General features: G+C 43.7%; 3 protein-coding genes across 3 annotated transcripts; 2 read left to right on the top strand and 1 right to left on the bottom strand.

The window, feature by feature from the left end:
• The first annotated feature begins 1,355 nt into the window (after window positions 1–1,355).
• On the top strand, window positions 1,356–11,871 carry hunk (hormonally up-regulated Neu-associated kinase). Its single transcript, XM_035178558.2, has 9 exons — window positions 1,356–2,053; window positions 4,730–5,022; window positions 5,691–5,746; window positions 6,118–6,253; window positions 6,371–6,498; window positions 7,868–7,994; window positions 8,366–8,534; window positions 8,697–8,859; window positions 9,647–11,871. The coding sequence occupies exons 1-9, from the start codon at window positions 1,814–1,816 to the stop codon at window positions 10,393–10,395; spliced, it is 2,061 nt and encodes a 686-aa protein (XP_035034449.1). The 5' UTR covers window positions 1,356–1,813; the 3' UTR covers window positions 10,396–11,871.
• A 5,670-nt stretch (window positions 11,872–17,541) lies between these two features.
• Window positions 17,542–23,637, bottom strand: mis18a (MIS18 kinetochore protein A). The gene is made up of 5 exons (XM_035179532.2): window positions 23,243–23,637; window positions 22,341–22,407; window positions 21,930–22,052; window positions 21,168–21,270; window positions 17,542–18,382 (listed from the first exon to the last, which is right to left on the bottom strand). The coding sequence occupies exons 1-5, from the start codon at window positions 23,565–23,567 to the stop codon at window positions 18,302–18,304; spliced, it is 699 nt and encodes a 232-aa protein (XP_035035423.1). The 5' UTR covers window positions 23,568–23,637; the 3' UTR covers window positions 17,542–18,301.
• A 479-nt stretch (window positions 23,638–24,116) lies between these two features.
• Window positions 24,117–27,047, top strand: haus1 (HAUS augmin-like complex, subunit 1). The gene is made up of 9 exons (XM_035179531.2): window positions 24,117–24,260; window positions 24,331–24,505; window positions 25,180–25,315; window positions 25,420–25,554; window positions 25,642–25,765; window positions 26,348–26,413; window positions 26,505–26,576; window positions 26,780–26,827; window positions 26,920–27,047. The coding sequence occupies exons 1-9, from the start codon at window positions 24,240–24,242 to the stop codon at window positions 26,962–26,964; spliced, it is 822 nt and encodes a 273-aa protein (XP_035035422.1). The 5' UTR covers window positions 24,117–24,239; the 3' UTR covers window positions 26,965–27,047.
• The last annotated feature ends 569 nt before the right edge of the window (window positions 27,048–27,616 follow it).

Below are 27,616 nucleotides of genomic sequence, written 5' to 3'. Positions count from 1 at the left end.
CTGGACTTCTTCATGACCTCAGATTAAACCATGAATCAAGTTGAAGGTTGACATTATATTATATTATTCTTTTATTGTACAATTAAAAGTGATGATTCCTGTTAGACTCCTGATGTTTCTGGGGTGCAGATAAATAATAAATCTACCTTTAAAGTAATCCATGTCATAAAGTTAATGATTATTAGTAAAATCGTTGATAAAGGGATGATGTGTCTCCAATTTAAAAAGATTAAATACACACGTGCCATATTTCTAATACATATTTTTAAAATAACAACTGACCCTCACAGGACAGATCTGTTTCAGGGATGACCTTCGTTTTACAGGCTCCTTGTAGGACACAGAAAGACAAGTTCAAGTTCACCAAGGCTGCAGGCTAAGAGATGTGGGACTGACTCACACCACCCAGCCATACTGGTTTCAGTGCTGTGTTTGTTGTGGTATGAAATTCGTCCAATAGATGGTGGTATACTTACACATTTGCCTCCATGTCTGGTTTAGTGTCTAGAAAGCATGCTTCAGCGGGCAGGTCTAACTGGATGTTGATATTATTCTCCCTCCCTCTAGGAATCCATATAAACACCGCAGGCACACCTGTATAACGCATATTTAAAACCCAATCTTAATGGCACAGACTCAAAAACACCATAATATTCACGTTGGTTATTGCAGCAATATTTCATCCAATCCCTTCATGTGGTCAGGTGGAGCCGGATACAGGGAGACAATGTGTCTGAAGCTGCTGCCCCTCCCTGCAGGTGTCCTCCACTGAGTGATGAACACTGCGTTAATTAGGCCAGTGAGCACCTCCATGAGGGGGGGGCAAATGCTCCTTTGTCTGTCGCTGGTTGTGCCGGGGTACAACTTCATATCTGATGGCTGTACTCCAAGTTCAGCAACAACCAGTTAATGGGAGAAGGCGATGGGAAAATAATGACAACAGATGGCGATGGTGCTACGAACCAATGTTGACTGACAATATTTATGTATGATCATAAACACCGGAGACAGAGATGTTCACATTTGAGCCAGTAATTTAGGGATTTGGATCCATTACGCACAGATTCTGCTTAAATTAATCTGACAAAAGATAACAAAGCAGGAATGCAGAATTAAAAAACAAACTATGTAAATAATTGCAGTGATGGTGTAACTGCCTCCAACACATGTATTCTTTGTTCTGAGCCACGCACGGTCTGAGCGCACCATGCGTGTCAGTGTCAGCGGTGCCGGGCGGTGTTGTCGCCCTTGTTCTCACATGCGCTCCGCCCGCCTGCGCTGATTGGATTGAAAATCACCACCACCACCACAGTGCGAGGGGCTGTGTGTGTGTTCTTCCTTCACACTCACACACTAAGAAACGCCCCCCACCAGATGACCGGGAAAGTCACTTCAAACCGAGCAACACGCTGCCTGCACACAGAGCATTCAGGAGGAGGCGCATGTTCGGAGAAGGGACGCATCAGCGCAGCAGCCAACCTACCTCTGCTCCTTTTGCAAAGCCGCGGGCATTAAGACAGGTTGCGTCAGGTGATAACGTCCCATGATTGGAGCTGACATATTTTTCGTGTGTCATTTCAGTCCAGGCTGGTGCACTTATCCAAGACTTGTCTCGGAAACTGCTGAGGGCGCGCACGGGGCTCTTCGGATGAACAGGTGGCGCAGGCTCCCGGTTCCCTTAATTTGTCATTAGGGGCGAGACGCACGGAGTTCACGCACTTCACGTTAAGCGTTTAATACCTGCCTTCAAGGTGGGTGAGAGTCGAGCTGCGTGCGCTTTTCTCACAAGGAGACACTCGGCCGTGGAGCCGTGATGCCAGTTGCGGACAGCAACATGCTGGTGGACAACAGCCACGGGTTATACGAGGGCAAGACCCCCAGCAGCGCCGGGAACGAGAGCATCCTCCCGGCCTCCCTGGGCAGCCCCGCCGCGGACATCCTCAAGAACTTCTACCACACCAAGCGGGTCGGGAACTACCTGATCGGGAGGAAGCTGGGAGAGGGCTCGTTCGCCAAAGTTAGAGAAGGTCTCCATGCGTTAACCGGGGAGAAGGTAAGCGCGTAAAAACGCACCAGTGCCCCGTGTGTTTTTGTGTCTCTTGCATGTTTATTATTGCATATTATCAGATTTAAGACAGCTTCAGATGATTGTCTAACTATTGAGGAGGAAATACACTTGCAAAAGAATTTAACATTTAGAAACAATGAGTGGCATCCAGCTTGGCTTTGATATGGTTTTACATTTCAGTGCCAGCTGTCACTTGGCTCACGGCTGCTTGGCAACATATTTCCTCTGCCTCATGTCAGCTCTCTGAGACATACTGTAAATTATGATTTTATTACAACCTGTCAGCACAGTCTTAATAACACTGATGAACCCACAGAGAAAGTGATCAGCCGTTTTCACTGGGAACCTTTGTTAATGAGGCACCAGCAGCTCTCGGACTCAGCAGGGCTTGTTTTTCCAGCCAAGCTCCACTGACAATATTTACTTTTTATTGTGAAAGCAGCCAGTGTCTCTCTCTCTCTCTCTCTCTCTCACCCTGTGTGATCCACGTTGGAGTTGTTGCGTTGCTTTCCTGAGCCTCGGCTTTGTCTGCTGCTGCTGGAGGTGGTGATCTCACCGCTGTGGGACACTGAGAGGGGAATTGGCCGGCCTATGAGAGAGCAGAGATGCTACTTGCATATGGAATCATGTGGTTGATAAATGGGCTTCAGCCTCATTATGATTCTGCCTGCACAGGGCTTTGATATGGGCAACCACTGGCCACTGGTTGCCTTTGTCTCCTCAGGCTGGTTTTGAGGGGGGACAGCCAAGAGGAGATTTGCATATTGGAAAAACAAGCACCCCTATTTTCCCCCTGCATCTCTCCACGTGTGCCCCCATATCCATTCGTATATATGTACAGTAGAATATCTACACAGCCTATATGTCATTAAAATGCATATTTAACAAATTAACACTTATTGAGGACCACCCCCTCCTCATTCCACTGTGTTGCCACGAGGAGAAAAGAAAGCGCTGCTCTCCTCATCCCTCCTTCCCTCACTCTCTTTGTTGAGGATGATGCAAACACTGGCAATCTCACAACCAAGCATCATCCCCATGCTCTCCCTCTCCCCACACTCTCTCTCTCTCTCTCATTCAGTGGGAGCAGCGGGCGAGGGGAGGGCGCGGAGGGCAGTGAGTTTATTCAAGCATAAAGGGTAGATAGTGAGGGAAGGGATACGGGAGGACTCCTGGGTTATTTCCTTTTTAGCATCCCTAGAAAGTCAGCGTGGATGTAAGGGGTGAGAAAGCGTGTGTGTGTGTGTGTGTGTGTGTGTGTGTGTGTGGGGGGTTTAGGGGCAGGGGGTATGGAAGTGAGGAGAGGTGAGAGAGGGTCCTGTCATGGTCAGGGGTTAGTGAGGTCACATGCATGTGTTTTTGATGTCTGTAACCCACTTTCCCCTCCATGCGCCCTCCGCCACCCCCCCTGTGTCTCTGTCTGAGGGGGCGCCTGATAAACAACTGAATCCCCCCTCTGCCCCCTGGCTGGGCACACCCTCCCCTCTGTGCCCCCCAGCTCTTCTCCTCATATATAGACAGGCCTACTGTAAATACAGTGCTCCCTCCCCTCCCCCATACATACCCTGCTGCACCCCGTCTCTTACCCACACTGCCTGGCGTAAACATGCGGGGGGCATGTATTGCTGTATTTTGACGGCTCAATGAACACACACACACACACACGTACAGCCAGGTTTAATTAGCAGCTGTAAAAAGGTTTTCAGAGGTGAATCAATTATCAAAGATGAAAGGGGCGAAAATAAAAAGAATGACAAGCTGAAGGGCAGAAGAAAGAGAGGACACACACACACACACACACACACACACACACACACACACACACGTATATATACAACCACTTTGGCCCTCGCCATTTCTTTAATGGATATGGTGATTAGTTTCACCAGCCATGTCTTTCCATGTCTGTGGTCTCTCCTTGAGATGATTTGCTGTGTGCGGTGGCCACGCTCTTGAACCCAGTCCAGACGGGATACAAGGAGACATCATGGGCAAGGGATGAAATAGAGTCGCTAGAGTATGTTATTGAATGTAATTAGCCACAGACGGCAGCAAAGTGTTTTGTCATTCAGGTAAAGGACATGCGCTGTGGGTTTTTTTACGAGAAGATTCTCCAATGAGACAAGGGCAAAAACACAGGCAGACGATGACGGGATGAGTAACTGAAGAAAAAAAAGAACTGCTAACGTCTGCTTGGAAATCTGTTCTCCTCAATCTGTTGAATCGCCCTCAGAAAATGAGCCGATGTATCCCGCCTCAGTTTCTCCTCTCATGTGTGTTTAATTGCAACTGAACTCTGGCAAATGGGCGAACATTTGGCCCTGGCGCCCTCTCAACAGATAGGGTAGCATTTGCTTTTCGTCCTGGTTTATGATGGTTCAGTAAACTCTCCAACACACACACCTCCCCCTACTGCAGCCTCCAGGCCCTATAGCGCCTCAGTTGTCCCACATAGGGAGCAGCTGTGAGGGAGAGGCCAGTGTTGAGTTATGTGCTCTGCAATGGAGCCTGGGAGCTCATCACCTGTTAGACTGCCACCCCCTGAAAATCTCCCTTCGAGACCCAGAAGTGCCCTGGTGCTCCATTCTCCATGGGTATTATTCACAATATCATATGGCACAATGTTTAACTCTCTTTTCCCTCCTGTCTCACTTACTCCAGGTGGCGGTGAAGGTGATAGACAAGCGGAAGGCCAAGAAGGACTCGTACGTGACCAAGAACCTGCGGCGGGAGGGCCACATCCAGCAGATGATCCGCCACCCCAACATCACGCAGCTACTGGACATCCTGGAGACGGACAACAGCTACTACCTGGTGATGGAGCTGTGTCCCGGCGGGAACCTCATGAACCGCATCTACGACAAGAAGCGCCTGGACGAGAGGGAGACTCAGAAATACATCCGGCAGCTGGTGCTGGCTGTTGAGCACCTGCACAGGGCCGGCGTGGTGCACAGGTATAAAAACATTAGTAATTGATTATTATAAAGCCGAGAGAAACATTTATCTCAAGCAGAATTTAAATGCTTAGGAAATATTGGGTTTGTTATCCATAGCTTAGAGAGCTATGTGCTGTTTGTGGGATAAAGCTGACTTTAAGATCTCTGAGTCAGACATGATCCTCTTTCTCAAAGTGTGGGTTAAGTCCTCATTGTGCACATTACTGCTAATCCACAAGTTACTGGATGTGTCTGCTCAATAACTGCAGCGAGGTGCTTTAAGTGGTTTCCCAGACGTTAAGATACATCTTGGGATAATAACACATTAACTTCATCTCAAATTCCTTCAAGATCTTCCCGGAAATGTTCAATTCTTTGTCACTCAGAGCCTGGGAACTAGATTTCAATCCTGGTGAGAAGGCCCAAGTTGATAACTGTGTAACAGGATTCCTAAGGCTGAGGAGGGATCTGTGGGCACACAATAGACCCTGAAAATCGGACAGTGTGACCCACATTGGGAGGGTCATGTATGAATGTGTCGGGGGGGTGTGTGTGAGGAAGAGGGGGGGATTCCCACAGACCTCCCCTCCTTGTGCATTGTGTGATTATGACGGCTTAGATAAGTTGTCTAATGTAAACGCTGACACTGCGCCGGCGTTGACGTCCTTGTTTTCTTTGTCTTCCAGGGATCTGAAGATAGAAAACCTGCTGTTGGATGAACAGGACAACATAAAGCTCATAGGTAATTCAAACACTCTGACCTTAACAGTTGCTGTCTCACCTCAAATCACCTCTTTCTTTTATTTGTTCAAAGAATGTCATTAATTCACTCTCGAGTAAATTTCGTACAGCAAAAAGAGTTTAACGATAAAAGAAAGTCTTTCAAAGCCAATTACTTTGTCTCAGTTGGAGTATCACAGCGCCCCGCATGTGGTGAAGGCCAAAGAGCAATTAAATATCCCGTTAAAACCCTTACAAGCTCTCACCATAGTGCTAATCTGCTTCTGTTTGTGTGTGTAACGCCGCAATGAAGCCACTTGTTTAACGACGCGAGCTGAAGAGACAGTAATAAACCCAGAAACAACACTCACCCCACCTTCCTCTGTCCCGCAGACTTTGGCCTCAGCAACTGCGCTGGCATCTTGGGATACTCGGACCCCTTCAGCACCCAGTGTGGAAGCCCGGCATATGCCGCCCCGGAGCTGCTCTCCAGGAAGAAGTACGGGCCCAAGGTGGATGTCTGGTCCATGTGAGTGCACTCTCCTTTTTACAGCCAGTTAGTTGTCGAATGAATATAAGCACGTTTAAATACATTTGTTTATTTCCACCCTGACATGAAGTGTTTTACTATATTTTCGTCCCCCAGTGGTGTGAACATGTACGCCATGTTGACCGGGAATCTGCCGTTCACTGTGGAGCCCTTCAGTCTCCGAGCCCTGCACCAGAAGATGGTCGACAAGGAGATGAACCCTCTACCTCCTTCGCTCTGCACAGGTAAATGATAAAGAAACTTTATAAAAAAAAAAGAGATTGATCCAACAGTCGCTTTAAATTTAATCAAATTCCACACACTGCACCAAATTCCACACACTTACAGAAATGTATCAGTTAGTTCTCTTTAAGATCCATGAATTGGGTAACATGTAAATGCAAGTGACAGTGGATAAGTATGTACAAACAGAACACCGAGGTAGCATGTCTGAACGGCAAAGGAAGCCTGTTCCTTAGACTGAAATCCTCCCTCAGGCTTAAGTCTTGCCCTGGGTACTGTATGTGCAGAACTATAAGAGACGAGAAGGTCATGACTTCACACACGCACTCCTTTTGTGTGCAGATATACGTGTTTCAAATAGTTTTAGTTTTAGACCCTCTAGGTACAGTGCTGTACATACCGACTCCCGTATATAAGTTTAATTACAGGTTATAACTCACATGAGAACGCAAAGAATGTTGACATTTACACGTGAGATTTTAAAGTCCAGGCGTCTGCCAAGTGACACACAAGAAATGAAGATGGACGTTCACAGATAGGCTGCTGCTCTGTATTCGCGTCAGTAGCTTTAATTGTGGGTGTATACAAACCACAGAATCCCTGAGAATCGCTCCTGAAAAATCCCCTGCTGCCATATCAGCATTGTTGAGCGGCTATCCAACCGGCAGACTGTCCCATAGTGAACCAGGTCTGAAGCAGACTCTCTGATTGGGTCTGCTTTTCTACATCCTCTGCCCACGAACACGTACAACTAAGTAAAGGTTTCTCAAGAATTAGCTCGTCAGGCACAAATACAATTGTGTCCTTATCTTTTTCTCTGTAAATGACAGAACCAACCATTCGTGTTGATTTAGCAATTTAAAAAAAAAGTCTCTGGCAGTTCTTTGGAAACATTTGTTGACATTGGTATTCAGGTGTTTAGTTTAGCCTGCCAATTGTTTGAAGGATTTTTTGTCAAAATTGTCTTGCTAATCTTTAATTGCATTTATTGCATTTAAATGTAGGCATGTTTAAAGCTACTTAATGGGTTAAATGTAATGGGGCACTGTCTCTGTAATGCAACACGAGGAATTGAGGAGAAAAACAAAAACATGTAACTTGTCAGGTGCGTTCCAGTCTCTGCAATTACGTCGCTCACAGTTCTCTAGAAGCAGGGCTTAACTCGTCTTATGCAACTACCTGTTTATCAAGCTTACAACACAGATAGATCATCTCATCCGTGTTGTGCAACGATGAAATGAAAACAAATCAGAGGTTCAGTGGGTCAGTCCCAGAGTTGTCAACTGATGTGAGGACATGTTTCCACTTTCTGTAGTGAGTGTCTGTTCGGTGGCAGTGTATGAATATTTATCCTCCCTCTCTCCGTCTCAGCTGCCATCTGTCTGCTGAAGAAGCTTCTGGAGCCAGATCCCAACAAGCGTCCCAATATCCATCAGGTGATGGCCGACTCCTGGCTCCAGCTGGCCAACAAGAACACAGGGGCCCCGTACCTCAACAGGTAGACGCCCACACGTTTGACCCGCTTTGATTTTGCATGTTGTTTTCTTTTAGAGCCTCGGAGCCTGATAAACGTTGATGTGAAAACTTATATTTTACAGAATAAACAATGCAGAAAAGATGTTATGTAAACATTTAAAGTTTATGGTTAAACTGTGAAATCCTCAAGTGCACGTCTTTGTCATCAGGGTTTGATACCGACATCTTAGGAATCATTCCCAAATTAAAACCCCAAAAAAAAAATATATATATATATATACATATTGGCCATTATATCATATTGGACATTTTTTACTCCCAATTTTCTTTACAAGCAATAAAAAACTATTTGCGTTCAATTCAAAGCATTAACTCTCTTTCCTCTGTGTTAAGGATCCACATCGAAGAAATCAACCACACGGTGTTGCTGCACATGACGGAGAGAATGGACTACAAGCACAGCGAGGTCCTGAGCGCCGTCCTCACCAACCGTGCTTGTCACACGTTGGCCGTCTACTTCCTCCTCAACAAGAAAATGAAGAGACTCTCTAAAGAATACAGGGTAAGGGGCCCCGAGGTTTTGTCAAGGATTCCACAGCGGTTTTTAATGACACCTATGTTCAGTTTACAAGAGCGCAGGCATCGCGAGGTGATAAAAGTGGTTTCACAGGAACAGGTTTGGCAGACGCTGGGGGCTGACAGTAATGTGCAGTTTGCGTTCCAGGAGATGCAGTTCCAGGAGAAAAAGAAAGGCGAGAAGCAGAAGAACGAATACTTCCAGACGCAGTGGAGGAAGCACGTGGACAAGCTCACCATACCGCCCAAGCAGACGCCCGTCTACCTGGCCGTCAGCAAGGGGCCCAGCAAGGAGAAGAAACACAGGACAGGTGAGAATTCAAAAGACGCTTGAACATTTATCTTTAACAAAAAGATAAAAGGAAAACATGCTGCTTCATTTATCAATTTTTTTTATCTACTCTATTCATACAGGGTAGGTTGACTGAGCATGCATGTTCTTGTACACCAACAACCTCACACACAAGTAGTTACCCAGTGATCCATCCACCCCTCCTCCAATCCATCTACCCATCCATCCATCCATCCATCCGTCCGTCCATCCGTCCGTCCGTCCGTCCGTCTGGGAGGACACATCTCGGACGAGTTGTCAATCATAGGGCAAACATGCAACCACTGACTGTTTTTTTTACAAATGTTATTTACCTTGTGACTGAGAAAATGAGGAGTATGTAAATCATTTGGAATGGAAGTAATCTGAAACGAGCAACAAAGCAGAATTAATTAGTTAACAACTTCAGACTCGACCTGGCACCGGTGCAAATGTGATAGTGATCAATCCTGATGCAACTACAAGAGCTGCTGAGAAAGCCCAGGAGCCATTACAGATGTGGCTTGTCAGGACAGGCCGGTCTCGGCAAGGAGAAATTATTTCTGTACCTTTAACGTCTGAATGTGACGAGCTGGCAGTTTAATCCAGAGGTTTATCTTCACTGACATGACATCTATAGAATCTAGACATGTGGGCGTGCAAATGCATCCAGAGAAGCCGCAGCTCTCTTCTCTCTTTCCTTCAGTTGAATGTGCTGCAAGTTGAGCAAAATCTACGATTCGTATATATTTCCTAAATGTGACCATGGCTTCCTTGTTCCTCCTCAGGTCTTTTGCGGGTCATAACCGGTGGCCATCGGAACTCCCCTCTAGCACCGCCCGGCACCGTTGCTTCTTCGTCAATGGAATATCTAGAGATCCAGCCGCTCTTTAACAACACCCCTCAGCAGCGGAGGCGATTGGCCACCCTCCCTCAAGTCAACACAAGCCCAGAACACAACATTCCCGCTCCACCGGCACCCTCACCGATCGGCATGCACTCCTTCGGCTCCCTCTCCAAAGCCGAAAAAATCGAAGACACCCCCACTTCCCCCTGGTACAAGCTGACCAACGGCACGCTGTCCCCACCCCGCCACGTCTCTGCCTTTCAGCCCGACTCCTCTTACTTAAAAAAGGCCACGATCCCCAGTCCTCCGGTCCTCATCGTCAACCCGCAGCCCAAGAAGAGCATCTCGTCAGATTGGTGCGGTTCCTCCGACACCAGTGGCAGCCCCCCCAGCACCGTAGGAAGCCCCCCAGGTAGCTCGGCTTTCAGCCCTCCCAAGTCCGCCTTTATTGCCCTTAACCCCACGTCAGCATTCAGTCCACCCTCCAACAGCAGCAGCAGTGATCCCGAGAGCCCCACGCACCGCAGCAGGTTCCCCTCCATGGGCATCGGACAGATCCTGAAGAAGAAGCTGCAGCTGCAGCCGTTCAGCTTCCGACCAGAACAGGTTTTGGAGGAAGTGGTCTCTCCTCCCCCTTACCCAATGCAGACTCTCCTCTGTGCTTCTGGTGCGCTCAAGACCCTCTGCTGAGGGGCGCGGCGCAAAAGAGAAAAGAACAAAAGACAGACTGAACTCAAGGCCCCTCTCAACACTTGATTGACATTGGAGAGGTCTTCCGGAGCGGCCTTCTGAACTGTGAACTGTCCCTTTATTGTGAATGAGCCACTTTTTATGACACCGTGATCCCTTCAAATGAGAAACGGAATTTAGGAAGAAAACAAAAGTTGTCTGAGCGAGAGTGAATCATATTATATCGCTCATCACCGCTTATGTAACGAGAGGCGGTGACACAGGATGAGATTTGAAACAGATCCTAAACCTCGCGTTGTCCTAGATACAAAGTGGACATGGGACATCATGTAATGTGGAGCAAGGTGTACACACACCTACACATGCATGCACACATGCGCACACACACACAAAACACTGTATTATAAACTGAGCTAACACATACTCCCTCATGTAATATTGCTGTAACTGGTTACTAACTGAGCCGCAGACTGATTTCACACCAGCTAATGGACCCCAACGCTTACCCTGACCCTGATTACATGTTTAAATGTTTTGTCTGTGTGAAAACTCGCTAAGATACCCACTGACCTCCAGTCAGCCGGCACCGTGTCCTTAGTACTGACTGGATTTTAAAAAAAAGAAAAGAAAAAGCAATCCTCACTGCACTATTCTTACAAACCAAAACCTGTACTAACAACGGTGTTTACCATCCTTTACCTCACTGCATAATTCATACGTTAATGTGTAACAGCGGTTGATTGTGACGGGCTTGTGTGGATTCGGCCGTGTCTGAGCGTTAGTGCCATTAGATCCGAGGAGTAGTCACTTTTTTTATAGCACTCTCATTAACGATCACTCAACACAGCTTTTTTTAATACACAAGTGTTGCGTAACTTTTTTGACCCACAGGGGAAACTCAAACTGTACAAGTCTTAATCCTGACTTTCTTACAGCGGGATGTGTCTATTTAAAGTCAGTTTTGAAGATAAAAAAAGAAAGATTTAAAAAACAAAAAAAGAGATTTAAAGGCCTTATGAAACTGATCAACCTCGCCCGAGGCTGAGGGAATGAAGGGGGGAAGAGCACGATCGAAAAAAAGAATAAACTCACTTCCTTTTGTCTTAATACTGTAGTTTGTGCAATAGTCTTAAGTGTTATCTGCAATGACGAGTATTTGCCAAGAGCTCTCCGAGAGTTATGTGAAATATTGTGTAAATAAAACGAAACGACTCCTGCGTTCCCGTCACGTCTGGACAAAGGGAATTCTGAAACTTCAGTTCCATGAAACTGTCCGATTCTTCGGAAAGAGGCGTCAACACGAGGCGTCTCAACTGTTAACGAACAAATACTGCAGAATTTCTTCCTGTCCAAAATTTGTAAAAACTTGCATGCAATGTTTTCACAAGTCGAACCGTGTTGTCAACATTTGAAATAATGTCTTTGTACCTTTTTTTCTTCTCCTGCTTGATACTGAGATTGATACAGACTCCAGGGGTGGGGGTGGGGGGGTCTTTTATAAGATTTTGTAATGGATGGTTTTGTTTTGAGTGTCGAGAGATTTCTATGCTGTATAAAGTATTTTAAATATTTATACTGAATCCATTATGTGTCTGTCTGGTACTTTGACCGCACCTCCTTCCTGTCTGGCTTGATTTTTGCACAACGTGTCCCCTGCACACACCCATGTCAATGTACAACGCTTCAACATATAGATAAAGACTTACTTATACTTAAATTATGAGAATTTACTGAGTAATTCCACATTAATCCAACAGCCTTATGAGTAAATTACACAGTGCCTGGAGCTTATAATTAGTTCCTAAGGCTCTCAGCTCCGTGAAGCCTGAATGTGAAAGGGCCTCTCTGCTGTGGGAGAGTCCACGTTGCTTTACAGCCGCCATGTGCCACGTTTCTCACACCATATACATTTCCCACGAGACACCTGTGGTGGGTAAAAAAAGAAAAACACACCCTTGCAACAGCTGAAGAATCTGTAGGACTCCCACACACACACACACACACACACACACACACACACACACACACACACACACACACACACATACTGTGACCCCTCACTCACACACACACACACATACTGTAGACACTAATCTCTTCAGCTGTGGCTCACCCCCCCCCGGTCCCCATCATAAACCTCTTTGGGTGACACTGCCCTGACGAGACAAAGACTGGGGGGGGATCATCAGAGCTCTGAGACAAACACACACATACACAGGACAACACAAACAGGGGCTGCCCGATTTAATCGGCGTGGCTAAGCTGATAAAAGCCGAGGGGCAAGAGTGGCTCAAAAATGCATGAGAGCCGGAGCCTTTTGTTTATCAAAGACGGGCGGACAGTTAGTCCAAACCCCCCCCCCCCGAGCGGGGCTGCTGACACAAACAGGTTGTGGACATGAATATTATGGCTTCACCACAGCGCTGAGTGAAAGGATGGAGTCGACTGCCGGGTATGAACAGGTACCTGCACCCACGTGTTCAGTGGTGACACCAGGTGTAAATATTAATACTCACAGGGTGAAGATCCCACAGACACAACTCATGAATTGATGATTAGTTTTTAAGAAACATTATCAGTCAGGTGACGGATATCGATAAAGGAAAACCAGATTTAATAACTGCTTTTCAAGTCTGTCATGGAGCAAGACAGTACATCATAACAGGTCATAAAGATTTAAAATGTGATCATACAATAATAAATAATAATAACAGTTTCTCCAATATTTTGCCATTTGCTGTCAATATCATTAGGTTTAGGACAAAATAATACTTTTTGAGACATAGTCTATAAGTTGTGTAAAGTTGTTATGAACATTTTTACCTCTTTGCTCATTTTATAGATTTATAGATAGAGTATAAATAATCAGTCATCAACACAAGAGGAAGAGTAACTTGCAGACTGTCTATATTGTCTATGATTCTGAATTTGGGGGCAAGTTATTAATCTATGTATAATCTGAAGAAATCCATACTGATGAGATTAAGATGAATAATAATAATAATAATTTTCCCTTGACACACATTTTATTTGATTATTTTCTAAAATTAATCTGTGTGTAAACAGCTCACGTTACAACGAGCGATCTGTGATCAACAAGCCTCCAGCTCCACCGTCCCAGCATTGTTCCTCATGGGGATATCAGGGATATTTTGATATTGGGAATTATGACAGAAGATAACATGGATGAGAAAATTAAATAGCAGCTGATAATTCAGGTCTCTAAGAAATCGCTCGAAGAATTTGGGGAATATTTGGGACGCCGGATGAAAATGATTTTGATACATGACTCAAAGATTCTTACAAAATTTGAGTTGACATTGAACTCACATGAGAAAACAGATTTATTTCACATCACACAGGAGCAAACATAGACTTTCATAAAACGTACTTTCTTCTGGTTAATGTTATTTTTCACTGCAGTAATATCGCATATATATTCTGTGCACTTATTTGTGAAAGAAAAAAGAAAACTCAGTAGCGCGCATACGTCCACCAAGACCCAATAATCACCTTAAATTCAATTATCAAGCTGCACCACATTTCATATAATCAGATATCAGTCTATTAAACATGCCTGATATTCCTCATCAAGATGACTTTAATTATTCCGTGTGAGATTGTGATTATGTAAAAAAATAACTAAACATGTTGTAATGTCAAATTAAAGAATCCACCACTTAGTTTAGTGGGAATCAATTCAGCAGTTTTTTCAGCTCTAAAAACCTGTCCACACAATTTCTTCCATTGCCATGTGTACCATATTAAACTGGCCTACAAAGGGGCCATGTAAAATAAAATAAAGTAACAATTAACATTTCTAACTGAACATGACTCAACCAGAGGAAGTAGTAGGAGTGAGTCACTTTTTTTAAATCTCACTAATAAGCGTGTTACATCAGGTCTTGGACCCGCAGGGAACCTGAGCGTGTGTAAAAGTCTAACTTCTGACTTTCTCACAGCTGGATGTGTTTATTATTATTTAAAGGCCTTGTGAAACTGATCAACCTCCTCAACATGGCTGCTTTACATGGAAAACGTCCTTGTACTTTAAAATAAAGTGATAACAAAGATGTTTTTCTTTACTTTAAGTGCTTTGTCACGTCTTTTTTTAAGGTTATTCGGGCTGACTTTTGTTTGATAAATACTTTTACTCCAAACACTTCAAGAGTCAGGTCTGGTTTGACTTAGACAAACCTAAACCTGAGTGACCTGATCCAAAAGTGCCTGTTGATAAACTGTCACCAGTCAAACAACAATCCCGCTTTAATATTCATTTTTAACATGAGGCCAAACTGACCACTTATTGTCCAGCAGGACTTTGTTTTTGTCAATCTGTTGAGGCTTAGACCCTGAATGACATTAATCCCATTTTTAGTCCCCTTCTCATCACATAAACACACACACACACACACACTCACTGGCAACGAGATGAGCTTTTGTGCCTGATCAAAAAAAAAAAAAGCCTTTGTGCCTGATGTAATAAAGAAAGAATAACAGATGATTAACCTGCTGTAGTGACGGACAGCAGGGATGTTGACACACATCCACTCAGTCAACCTGAGTCTCCTGGTTCTGCTGCCTTCATCAGCATCTCCCACACGAGGAGGAGGAGGAGGAGGAGGAGGAGGAGAGAGTGAGACTACCTGGCAGACACCAGCCTACACAAAGACGCAGGGGGAAATAAACAAGCAGATGTTTCTAATGAAGTAGGAGGCTTTGAGCACTCAGAGGGGATTGGGGTTACGCCGTCAGGAGAGTCCCTGACTGGCCGGCTACACGCTGTCCGATCACAGACACAGATGAAGGAGATTAATGGAACAAGACGGTCGAGGCTTATCAGAGATTTCGCGCTTTCGCTGTAGAAGGTGATGTCAGTAGAAACAAACAAGGCTAAGTTTCCCCCAAATGCTCTTGACACCAAGATCATCTTACAGCCGCTGAATCTTGAGATTTATTTGGGAAACTGAAACGCCCAGATGACCCATCGTCCTCGTCTGGTTGACGCCAGACCTCGTTAATGACTTTAGAGCTAGAGAGGAGATTTCGGTCGGGCATATGTCAGACAACCCACCACGTGAGGAAAAGTAGAGGTGATTCTACCAGGTTAAAAATAAAATCTGCTGACTTCTCCACTTAATATAAGTTGATGCTGTGTTAACATACTTTTTTCATGTTAACTAATAAGGTTAAAAATATTTTACTTGATTATATTATATGAAATAAAATATGTTTGGTTATTATTTACATGAAAGCACCATGTGAATAATTTATTTTAACAAAAAAAGACGAAAGAATGAATTGGTGCTGAACAGAATATAACAAAAATATAACTATATGTTATGAAACATAGCATATAGCATTAAACTGGAAATTGCTCATAAACAAGCATTGGCAACTGGTGGGGTGTGGCTCTATTGTCCCGGAATAAACAACTACCATGATGGGAAAGATGGGAAATGTAATTACACAGTAAATATTGATAATTATTGAACTTATAGGTGATTTATTTTCCTTTTAATTGTCAAAAGTCCCGACACATTAACTTCAGCATTTATCAATTGTCAGAAAAAAATGTTTTCCCTTAATGACAAAACCAATTGTTCTCAGTTTAGTTCTCCTGAGTCTCTAATAAGAAACATTTCTATTCTCACAAATCACCCTTTTCATTGCACGGAAAATAAAACAAACATATTTTGTAAGTTGGCACACAGGTGGCACTCCTTGAGATATTTTTTCCTCCCTCTCTCTCTCTCTCAAAAACAAGATCAGAAATTCAATCAAAGAGCAGAGCTCAGCCAATAGGATCCCAGTGTCTGTGGCAACAGCAGCACAAGTCTGAGCCGCCATTGGTCCGACGTTTCACACAGTGAGGGCTGTAATTGGCTGACGGCGTGCTGGGGCTTCATTGCCTCCATGGCAACATTGCTTCCTTATTGCTTAGGGAAGGTGAAAAGGAGGGAGAGAGGGGAGGCGACTTTCACTCAGACACTACCTCTGCATTATTCATCCTTTGTCCCTGAACGCTTGTAGAAAGTGTGTAAATGTGCAGACGTGTGTTTCCATGTTGCTCCTGGTTTGAGTGGCAACGATTGGCTGAGACTTGAGGGGTGAACGAGGGGAAACATGTGCAATAATTTCACTCAGCAGTGCAACGCATCCAGCAACACCGTGTCTATATATAAAACAGATAAATGAGTTCAGAGGCCGTTCAGTTAATGACTCTGCCTCAAACACACCAACCAGCCTTTCAGCTTTATTGCTCTGAACGGAAAAACCATCGATATGGGACCTATTCAACAAAATGAGTGTGTTACTGGGAGCAGCAGCAGTGCACATCTGGACGGGCTCGCTCCATCCTCACTGTGCAGGATGGTGCAGGCAGCTCATCCTCCAGCGAGGACCGGATGAAGACAACACCACCAGAAACAACAACAAACCACGCGGCTTGTTTGTTGTTGTTTTGACTCCCCCTTGCTTATGAGGGAGGGGAGAATTATATGGAGGGGGAGGGAGAAAGAAGGGTGAGGGTGGGGTTAGCAGGGAGAAAAACATCACACAGAGATTAGGTGGGGAGGGGGGTTCGGGACTCCTCCTCCATGTGTGTGTCTAAGCACGAGCGGGCGGTAACGTCTGTTGACAGGCGTGCGGGGCAGCGAGCTGGCTGGCTGTTCCTCCGACAGTGAGCACGGTGACGAGATGGCAACAGGCACTCAGCGTAGCACGTGCTCCCAGTTGCCATCGCAACCTGCCCATGGATACAGCGTGTTGGTTGGCCCTTTCTAACTGTTGTTGTTCTGTGCGGCTGATGAAACCTCGTGGGTGAGGGAGGGCAAGCGGTACAGTGTGTTGGCTGCTTCTTTTTTTTTCCCGCCTCGGCAGAAAGTGTTGCTAGGCACATTAGGGGTCAGTTGGTAAACAAACATAAGCATTTGATATATAATCAACCCGGTCTCAGGCCCAAAGACCTTAAACTTTGCCGTTTAATTCTTAAATACTTGTAATTAGAGACAAAGCAGGATGATCCCCAACTATGTTACAGCACGGAAACAGAAACATTTAATAAGATTATCCTGATTTTAAGGGTTAATTTGGTCCTTTTCTTAATTCAATTATTTATGTAAAAACTGAAAACTAATATCCTCATTTGTGGAAACAGTTGAATATTTTATTACACAAACATAACACAAGTCAAAACCAAACTGGTACAACTGTGAACAAACAAAAGAACTTAACAAAAGATGTGACAACAACAAATGAACGGATGCAAACAGCTGTCAATTTAAATTCTGGCAAAATTTGAATTTTTTTCCTAAATATTTTGATGCAGCTAATATTAAACAGGGTGTGTCTTTTATTTAAAAATGTTGTCAATACAAATTCAGTGTTGCTCTGTTCTTGCCATTTAAAACATTTATCCCAGTGATCCCATCTACCTTCACGGCCTCGCGCTTCAGGAGGAGAACAAAGAGAAAAGTGTTTGTGGCCTCCAGTGGCCCGATCGATTCGGCGTTGTGCTGAGTGTGCAGCCCGCCTGATGAAATCCTGCACAAATAAACATTCTGCTCTCAGCGCACACTCACTCCGCACCAAGACACACGGGGAAGATGGTGCCCCGAGCCGCAGGAGCACGAGCTGACAACATGATTGATTACAAGTGCGGGGAGTCTTTGTTTCACCATCGGTAATCAGAACACAGTGTGTGTGTGTGTGGTGTTTCTACACAAGGTGAGGCTAGGACAAGACGTGCCACTGGGGGGAATGTCGTCGAGATGAAACTTAGAGGAGGAAACATTAATGTCAAGGTAGAGGTGGAGGTGGAGGTGAGGAGATGCTAAAATGAAATAAAAAAAACGCAAGTTCAACACCTGGACCCGCCCAGACGTCCAGCTGTCGTCCGTCGCTGTCACACCCCATCATATCCATCCTGAACCCCAGCTTCAATCTCCTCCAACCTCTGGGACATGGACATGACCAGCATTTTCATCTGTGAGGTGGGGGAGAAGAGGCAGATTGTATTAATGGTGCAGTGGTTCAGGATGTGTAGGTGACCAGAAGAGGGTGGAGAGAGGAGTAATAAACGAGGGGGGAACAGGGTGGATGCAGAAGAGTCCGAACACGGGAAGAAAAAGAAACGAAGGCTAAAGCTGGACAGGTGGGAAGCAGTGGAGAGGAACGAGGGGAGGAGTAAAGATAATTTAAAAATGGATTCAACGAGGGAGGACAACAAAACCCAGAGGGGAAGTGGTCAGGGACCGATGGGTATGAAGGGTGTGTGTGTGTGTGTGGAGTGGAGTGGGCAGGTCAGCGAGTGCAAAACCCAAACAAATGTCTGCCAGTCAGACACAGACAGACAGAATACATTAACTATGGCGGCGGGGCTGGAGAGCATCATCCTCAGACACAGTCTAGCTGAGGCTTTGTAATTTCTACCAAAACACTTTAACAGAATGGCCTTGAATATGTTTTTTGCTTTCAAGTGTTTTAAATGTTTGAATCTTTGAGAGTTAAACAATATTTACTTTAAGCAACAGCCATATTTTCCCATGAAACCCAATCAAGAGAAGTAGGGCTGCAACTCTGGTTATTTTCATCTCGTCATTTCATAATTTGCCAATTATTTTTCTACTTAATTGATTAATCCCCTGGTGTGACAATAAGAGTCCCAGTAGCCTACGGTGAGACTTTCCAACTGCTCTTTTTTCCTCCAAACCAACAGTCCAAACCCCGAAGATATTGAATTTACAGCCATGTGAACTGTGGAAAACAGAAAATGTTAACGTTGGAACCATTGATTTTTGCTAAATGCATATCTTAAACAATGATCATGATTAAATTTTCTGCCAAAAAAGAGGCCAAAAAGAACTATGCAGTCCAAAAAATTGAAAAACACATGTAGAAATTCAGAAGTTCAACTGGTTTTTGAGACTTGTTGCTACAGCGAAAAAGCCTTAATGCCCGAAACCAAATCACACGCGACTTCAGAAAGACCTGATTTTAATTCCTTATCTTGTCAATGACCTTCACAGTCTTGTCATAATGAACCTTTAGAAAGTGATGAACGACGGCTGTTAAAGTTAGTCAGGGTGCGGCCAAAGACACGTTGATCATCCGAGGCACTGAAGTCAAACTGATGTGGATTTTTGGAAGGCTTGTACAGATACAGATATTAGGAAGTAAAACATTTCTGATACTGAAATAAACATGTTTAAAACTTGAACTTTAGGCCATGATTCCTAAGATGTCGTTATCAAACTAAAGCCTATAATTAGGGATTGTAAAATTTATCATAATTAATTATCCCCCCCAAAAAAGAAAACACAAATAAAACCAAATAGGCAGAACTATTTATGGAAAATGTTAAAATAAATGCACATCTCTTCAGCATTAATAACTATGATTAACTATAATTTGTTATTGACGAACTTTATGTAATGACGCCATCTTCGAGCTTTCTGCTTTTGTTAATTCTGTAAAATAAAAGTTTTCACAGCATCAAACATAAACGCAGCGACCGACACGTCTGTTTGTTTCCCAGCAAACTGACACATCACGTGGACGAGGTGGATTTAAGTGGTAACCTTTACAGTAACCTAACCTACATATTATCCAACATGAGCCAAACCCCCGTTAATTTGATCATATCGGGTCCTGACACATCCCTTTGTCTCTGAGTGACATGCTGTTGCAACAGTAAAACACAACATTGTTTGTTTCCCTGCGTCGCTAAAGCAGAACAGAAGACAGGAGATAATTACACATTGGAAGCTAAGGCGACAAGACACTGACAGAAAAATGGCACCGTTCTTAATGTGCTCACACATGGTGGTTATTTTTATTTGCACATGAGCAGTTCAACCTGTTTACAAACATACTTTTGCATGTCATGGTTCAATCAACCTGTCGTCACATGCAGAAAAATCCAGGGAGCAGAGCCAAGACAAAACAAAAAGACCAACATACATCCAGCGCTAATGACAAAGAGACTCATGATCAAAACATGTTTTTCCTCCAGCAAAGATTCCTCAACATGCTCCTCATCAGTTATTGTCCTGCGAGCAGCGAGTAGCAGGGAGGGCTGGCACGCCATCACCCCCTACTGGCCAATTGGTGTTTTCACAGCTATTTTTTAAACAAAGGGTGATTAAGATTAAGTTTGTGAATCACCGCAGCTTTCCAGGGAATTTTCATATGAATACAATCAATGGTACTAATGTGACCCTTTGAAATATACTGCTAAATCAGGGAAGTAATGAAAATGTGAAATAGGTGATATTAAAAAAAATGTAAAAAGGTGGAATTTATAAACAGAAATAGATCTGAACGTTAAAGAAATCACAGAAGATGTAGAGATGAAAATAACTGTGCGATCAGAGGGTGACATGATGAGATGATGTCATGTCTGATATCAGCGTCTGCCCAGCCCAGCAGAGGGGGCTTCCCAGAACGAAGCTGATGTCACCATGAGTACAACCTGTTCATTGGTAATCAATGAGAAAGAGCTGATGAATAGCATCGGCTCATTTACCGTCAGTGGAACAGTGACTCCTGCTTTAACTGACGGGATGTGGTCGTCAGATTTTTATAATTTTTGCACAAAAACAAAATTGCTTTAAAGATTAAACTCCTGTGTTTGGATAAAAATAGCCGTGTTTATTGTGTCGCGATGAGCTTTACAGCCTTAATGACATTTTATGCTCAACAGACGGAACCTTTTACCTCACAGCAATAAGAGAGGAGCCAAACAAAGGGAAGCAGCAGCAGTAATTTACCTCTGTTAGCTGTTGTTCAACCACCGTTCTGTACTCCAGTGTGACCAGCTGCTCTTTGGGGCCCTCTGCTGCCAACATCTGGCTCGCTGATCCCAGCACATAGCTGGAAAAGATTCACAGCAGTATTATGACAGAGTGCTAGACCCAGACACAGGAATACAGTTACTCATCATTGAAATCCAACAGAAGCAATTAAATACAATTAATAAAACCATAAACAGCAGCTGTGTGAATCTGAACACATTCTGTTTTGAGTCACAACATGAGTCACAACATGTCTCACATCTTGTTTTCAATTTTCGACTTATTTGGAATTTATATTTTAATTGTTTCTGCCTCTAAACACGTCATCACTGTGTTTCCTGGTAAATAATTTACTGTTCATCTCTAAAGCTCAGTTGTTGATAGGACATTTTGTAGAGTGCAACCAAAATATTTTTTGGGGGGGCAGAGTATAAAGTTTCTGATTTCCCTATAATAACTTTAAATGTAGACAACCACAAATACAACCACATATATAGAACTTGAATCCAGAAAGTAAACATATTTTTGTCTGCATTGTTTATTCTGTAAACTAAACGTTTTCCTATCTGCACCTCATCAGTAAGTTCATGGTCTTTCCGAGAGAGACAATGAACTGATGATTGTAGTAAATGACATGTTTACAAAACCCCTGTCTAACACTACACAGAGACCAAAGACCTAATAATACAGAGAATATACCAGAAGAAGGAAAAACGGTCTGATGATGGTCGAACAAACCTGTCGATGTCTGCGACGTTGAAACAGAAAGCAAATCTCTTGTGGTCCAGCTTCTTCGGCGTGGACGTATAGACCATGCCCAGCACCGAGTGACAGGCTCGACAGAAGAGATCCATGATCAGACTGTGGACGAAAAACATCAATGAATCACAGTTCAGCCCAAATTAGACAGTGACAAAACAGCAAAGGTTGTATGAATGAATTCCAACACAAAACATTTGACCCTTTCGTTATCCATCAACCTCCCCTATGGTAAAGTTAGTGTTAAATATACCCGGACCCTCAAAGGATAATCAGTATTGATAATGGACGGAGGAATGGATGTAGGCCCAGCTGAATTTACGTGGTCACTGCTGATTGTCTCTGTGGCGATCTGACAACCAGGGGATGGGACGACGGAGACTTTCTTACCAGAGCGAGTCTTTGCCTGCTTCATGCAGTCGACTGTCATTTCCAACCAGGACGTTGTCAGTGACCCCTGAAACCAGAACATTACAAACATCAGCACCACAGCGCAGCACCGTGTTCTTCAGACGCTGTGAAATGGAAAGCAATACAAGAAATTACAGGGATGTTATTTATGTTACGTGTTTTTTTCTGGTAGTTTTTCCTTGTTGAGGGTTAAGAACAGATGATGTTGCACCTTGTTAAGATATGAGACAAATTGTGATTTGTAAATATGGGCTATACAAATAAATCTTAATTGATTGATTGATATAATAACTGTGATTTTTTTTCTGAGTGAAACTGTCAACAAAACCGTTAAAATGTCATTTCTTGGAGTTAAATGATTCCCTGAATCCATGGAACATACTTCCTCTTTAGAATCGTCATATAAAACTGGGAAAATCACAAATATTTAACATATTTGCTTAGAAAAATAATTAAAAGACTAAGCCTGCAGTTGTCATAAAAACTCAAAAGGTGTTTAGTTTGTCCAGTCTGGGCTACTGTAAAAAAAAAACATGGCGGCCTCCGTAGAGAGGACCCACTCCTGATGTAAATATAAGTATTTAAACATAAGGCTCCATTCTAGAGATAAGAAAACAACAATTCATACAATTTAGATGAAACACACTAGAGAAAACATCACTAGGATTATTTTATATTCAATTTCTGCTCATAGATCCCTTTCGATAAACCTGACACACTGAACCTTTAAGTATTACTTAGTAGTACTTACTGGGGCCTATTCTTGCTGGTGTAATATTGCAAATGTCCCCATTGTTGGACTAATAAAGAATCATCTTATTTTATCTCATCTTATCTTATCTCGTCTCTTCTTCTTGACCCAGGTCAGGAACCAGACTCACTCTTCAGTCGGATCTGGTTCTGTCCGTCCTCACTCCCATCCCAGGACAGCGAGTCCCCCACAGGAGACTTGCACTTCCCGCAGATGAAGAGCACCGGTCCGTCCTCAGCCTCCTCTTCCTCCTCTTCCTCCCGCCGGCTCCGCCCGAACAGCTTCTCCTCCACGACACTGGAGTTGATGCTGGACGTCTCGAACGTGTTGTTGCCGTTTCTCGGGCGGGTTTTCTGGCTCGAGCCGGTGGAGTCCGCGCTGGACGACTGGAACGTGCAGTTGTTCACCTTCTGCTGTCGGTGTTTGGACTGAGATAACTTTTCTCTCTCCGCCATTTTTCTTCAGGTTCTTCCTCCAAAACAAGAAGTTTCAAACTTTGGCGCTTAGTGGGCGACGGGGAGAAGTCACCCCTGTGCACTTCCGGCTTCGTCTCTCCGCCCACTGCTTGTGTGTGTGTGTGTGTGTGTGTGTGTGTGTGTGTGTGTGACAGACAGACAGACAGACAGACAGACAGACAAATAAATAAATAAATAGATAGATAGATAGATTTTCTATTGCCCAGCTTAAAAGAATATTTGTGTCGATGAGTACATGCTTTCTTGTATTTTTATGCTGGATTTAGTGAAATAAGAATTTTGAAATGATAATAATTAAATTGAATCAATAAATAAGTATTAACATTTAAAGAAACAACAAACTTTAAATACTTTTCTCGGAGGTGTTCCAGGATCCCCTGTCTTCTTCTTTTTGTCGTTGTTCTTGTTGGTTCATTCAAGCGAAGTGGTAGCCGGTAGTATCGTGAACTATCTTGACCTCAGTTTCACCTTTGAAACGTGACCCGGATACACTTTGTCATCTGAGCGAAGAAGAAGATTTTCATTGGTTGGTAACGCGGAAGTAATTAGCATAATTCCAGGGGCGGGAAACCAAAGAGCAAAACACTAGTTTCTCGTTCGAGCTGCAGAAACTTTTAATAACTCTTCTGTTTTGTCACCTTTTCCTTCGCCATGTGTGAGAAGATCGAGACGGTAATGTTCACTGTCTCGCTAACATCAGTAAAATGTCTGCGCTTGTTGTTGATCCTCCGCCCCCCCTCAGGTGAACAGCTGGCTGGGCTCGGTGTTCGGGGACCAGCCGGTGCCTCAGTTCGAGGTGAACACCAGGACGGTGGACGTGTTGTTCCAGCTGAGCCGCTGCAGCGAAGCCCGTTGCGGGGACACGGCTCTGCTCATAGAGGACATGAAGCAGAAGACATGCGAGTATCAGGCGGATGGTGGGTCACTGACTCACAGCTGAGGTTTAACACGTGTTACTGACACACGTGAGGTTTAACACATGTTACTGACACATGTGAGGTTAAACACATGTTACTGACTCACACGTGAGGTTAAACACATGTTACTGACACACAACTGAGTTTAGAACATGTTACTGACACACATGTGAGGTTTAACACATGTTACTGACACACAGCTGAGGTTTAACACATGTGGAAGATGGTTTAACACATGTTACTGACACACAGCTGAGTTTAAAACATGTCACTGATGGTTTAAAACATGTTACTGACACACAGCTGGGTTAAAAACAATGGCACTGACACACGTGAGGTTTAACACATGTCGCTGATGGTTTAAAACATGTCACTGACACAAATAGTGCTTCTGTTTGTTCACGTTATTATTTTGATGCTAATACTTCATCTAAAAAGTACGGTGGATGAGAGAGATCAATGCACTGCAAATTAAGAAAACAACTTCATCAAAAAGTCCCAACACGTGCAAATACAGAGACACGCTGCAAATTGTGAAAACGACAACAGAAATATTTCCATGGAGGAACCCAAAAAAGTGATGAACCTGCTGTAGTTCAGTGTTTTGTGAAGTTCCATCACCACTGACGAGGAGCAGACTTCAATATCTTAACACACGTTTTTCCTGCGTCCAGGTTCACATCTGCAGGAAGTTCTTCTCCACGGTGTCGGCCTGTCCAGTGCCAGCTTGTCAAAGCCCGCTGCAGACTACTTGACTGCTTTAGTGGACAATGCTATGGTGCTTGGAGTGAGGGACACATCATTGGACAGGTGTGTTATAGCTTTGAAGTCTATTGTGTGTGTGTGTGTTCTCGAAGAAGGACATGGAAATTTAACACCACAAGATTTCAAACCGACCTTTGCTCCTTGTGTAGCTTCATGCCGGCAGTGAACAACCTCACCAACGAGCTTCTGGAAGCAGAGAAGTCCAACAGACGACTGGAGAGGGAACTCAAAGCGCTCAGAAAGCGACTCGGAGCCACTCTGGTGCTGCGCAGCACTTTACAGGAGTAAGAATGTGGACGTTTCAAACAAACACACTGTCAGTCGGAAACAGGCTGTGCTTCATGTGTACTTAACTTCTCCATCGTCCTCAGGGATATCAACAAAAGTGTTAAAGCTCAGGCAGTGGAGAGCGCTAAAGCAGAGGAGAGGCTCCTCAACATGGACTTTGTGACGGCAAAGGCTAAAGAGCTGAACAACAGACGGGAGAGGGCCGAGGTGTGTTGGGTCGTATTATCTCTAATAGAGGAGCTATTCCTCACACTTTAGTTTTTCACCTTCACAGATCTTAAAATGAAAATGTTCATGCTGATTTGGTCACATACGAATCTGATGGAACTGCATTTCAGTTCCTAACTGAGGGCTGTCAAAGTTTGAACTTTTAGGGTTGACTGACCATATCTATCTTAATATAGGTCACAGAGAAATGGTTCTCATATCATTTTCCAGCTGTTTATTCAATCAGCATGCAAAATGTCCTTAACATCCATGATGGTGCTGCACCAAAGTGTGATGAGTCATTAATTTAGCCGCAGGAATTTTATTTTCAATGTTTCCAAAGGGACAGAAAGTGCAAGTAACCTCCTGGCAGTACCACTGTACTTTCCTCTGTGGACTTACTGGTTTTATTTAGTTCAGAATGACAGACTGTATTTTGATATAGTATTTGTTGTAATCTGAGCATCATGTTACTGCCTTTGGTTAAACAACGGGAGATGATGCCAACACGTCCGTATCGATGTCAGTGTGGACCAGGTTTTTAAAGTAGCAAACAGAGTTTCACTGTCCGTTTCTATCCAGGCTCAACTCATGTCGAGGAGCATGGACAAGTCCATCACCCACCAGGCTGTTGTGCAACTCTCTGAGGTATCTACACATATGCCATAGAAGTGAAGTCCTAACATTGTCCGCTTTCAGGGATTTAAAAGTGGGTCATCTTATTTTTCTCTCTCTGCAGGAAGTCACCGCTCTGAGACAAGAAATTATCCCCTTGAAAAAGAAACTGGAGCCGTACATGGATCTCAGCCCAGTATGTTTGTTTTCAGTTTGTCTCGTGAAAGTTTGAAAGACCAAACAATCAAAAGTGCTCTGACATGATCCTAACCTGTGAGAAATTCATGTTAAAGTTTAACTTTATTAAACCAACTGGGCAGAATAATTGAACCAGTCTCCAGATGTTTGTGTTGCTGTGTTTGACTTTACTAAATTATTTCCCCCTCTTAACCAACACAGAACCCGTCTCTGGCTCAGGTGAAAATAGAAGAAGCAAAGAGAGACTTGGTGAGTGTCTGAACAGATTAGTTTTCACAATGATGACTGAGATATTGTTGCTTACTGTTTAATTTCATCTTGTTTTGTTTCTTGAATCCCAGGCTGCTGTTGATTCCCAGCTTGAGATGAATGTGGATTTCAAGTGAAGATGCTTTGTAATTTAAACTCTGTTCTGAGCCAGAGCTTTTCTGTCCATGATAGAATAATAATAAAGTTTATTGTTGATGCAGTTCAGTTGATCCTTGTATTATAATTGTTCCCTCTGAGGGTCTTATCCCTTCGTCCTTCGGTGCAGATTCCACTCATCTCATGACGCCATCAGGAGGAAACATAAATCACAATCTTTCTTTTCCTTCAGTTTGACCTTTTCTCTTTATCGCCTCTTCCTGTTTGTTACAAAACATCATTAACGCTAATCAAGTGTTTTGTCTTTTATTTGCTGGTCGTGCAATCGAGGGGTTGTGTTCCCAGTTTGAAAAGTTTATCAGCGACAGTCGTGAGAATCTTTCTGCCCCTGTGTATATCCCCATAGGACCAATAATACCTCGAAAAATGCAGTTTTTAAATTGCATCACCACTTCACATGACAATCGTTTACCAACAAATATAAACTTCTAATAGTTTTTCTAGCACTATAATCATATGCAGATATCTTGGAAAATGTTTTTCAGACCATATTTTTTTTTTTGACTGTGACCTTTAACAGATTGGCTGTAAAAGTGAATCATCTGGAGATATGCTGCCAAGTAGTATTCCCAAGGTGGTCGTTATTTTGTAGATACACACACGGACAATAAA

The sequence above is a fragment of the Hippoglossus stenolepis genome, chromosome 15 (assembly GCF_022539355.2).
Source record: "Hippoglossus stenolepis isolate QCI-W04-F060 chromosome 15, HSTE1.2, whole genome shotgun sequence".
In the NCBI taxonomy this organism is placed as follows: domain Eukaryota; kingdom Metazoa; phylum Chordata; class Actinopteri; order Pleuronectiformes; family Pleuronectidae; genus Hippoglossus; species Hippoglossus stenolepis.
The sequence above is the reverse complement of the archived record's forward strand: the minus strand, read 5'-3'. Positions and strand labels throughout refer to the sequence as shown.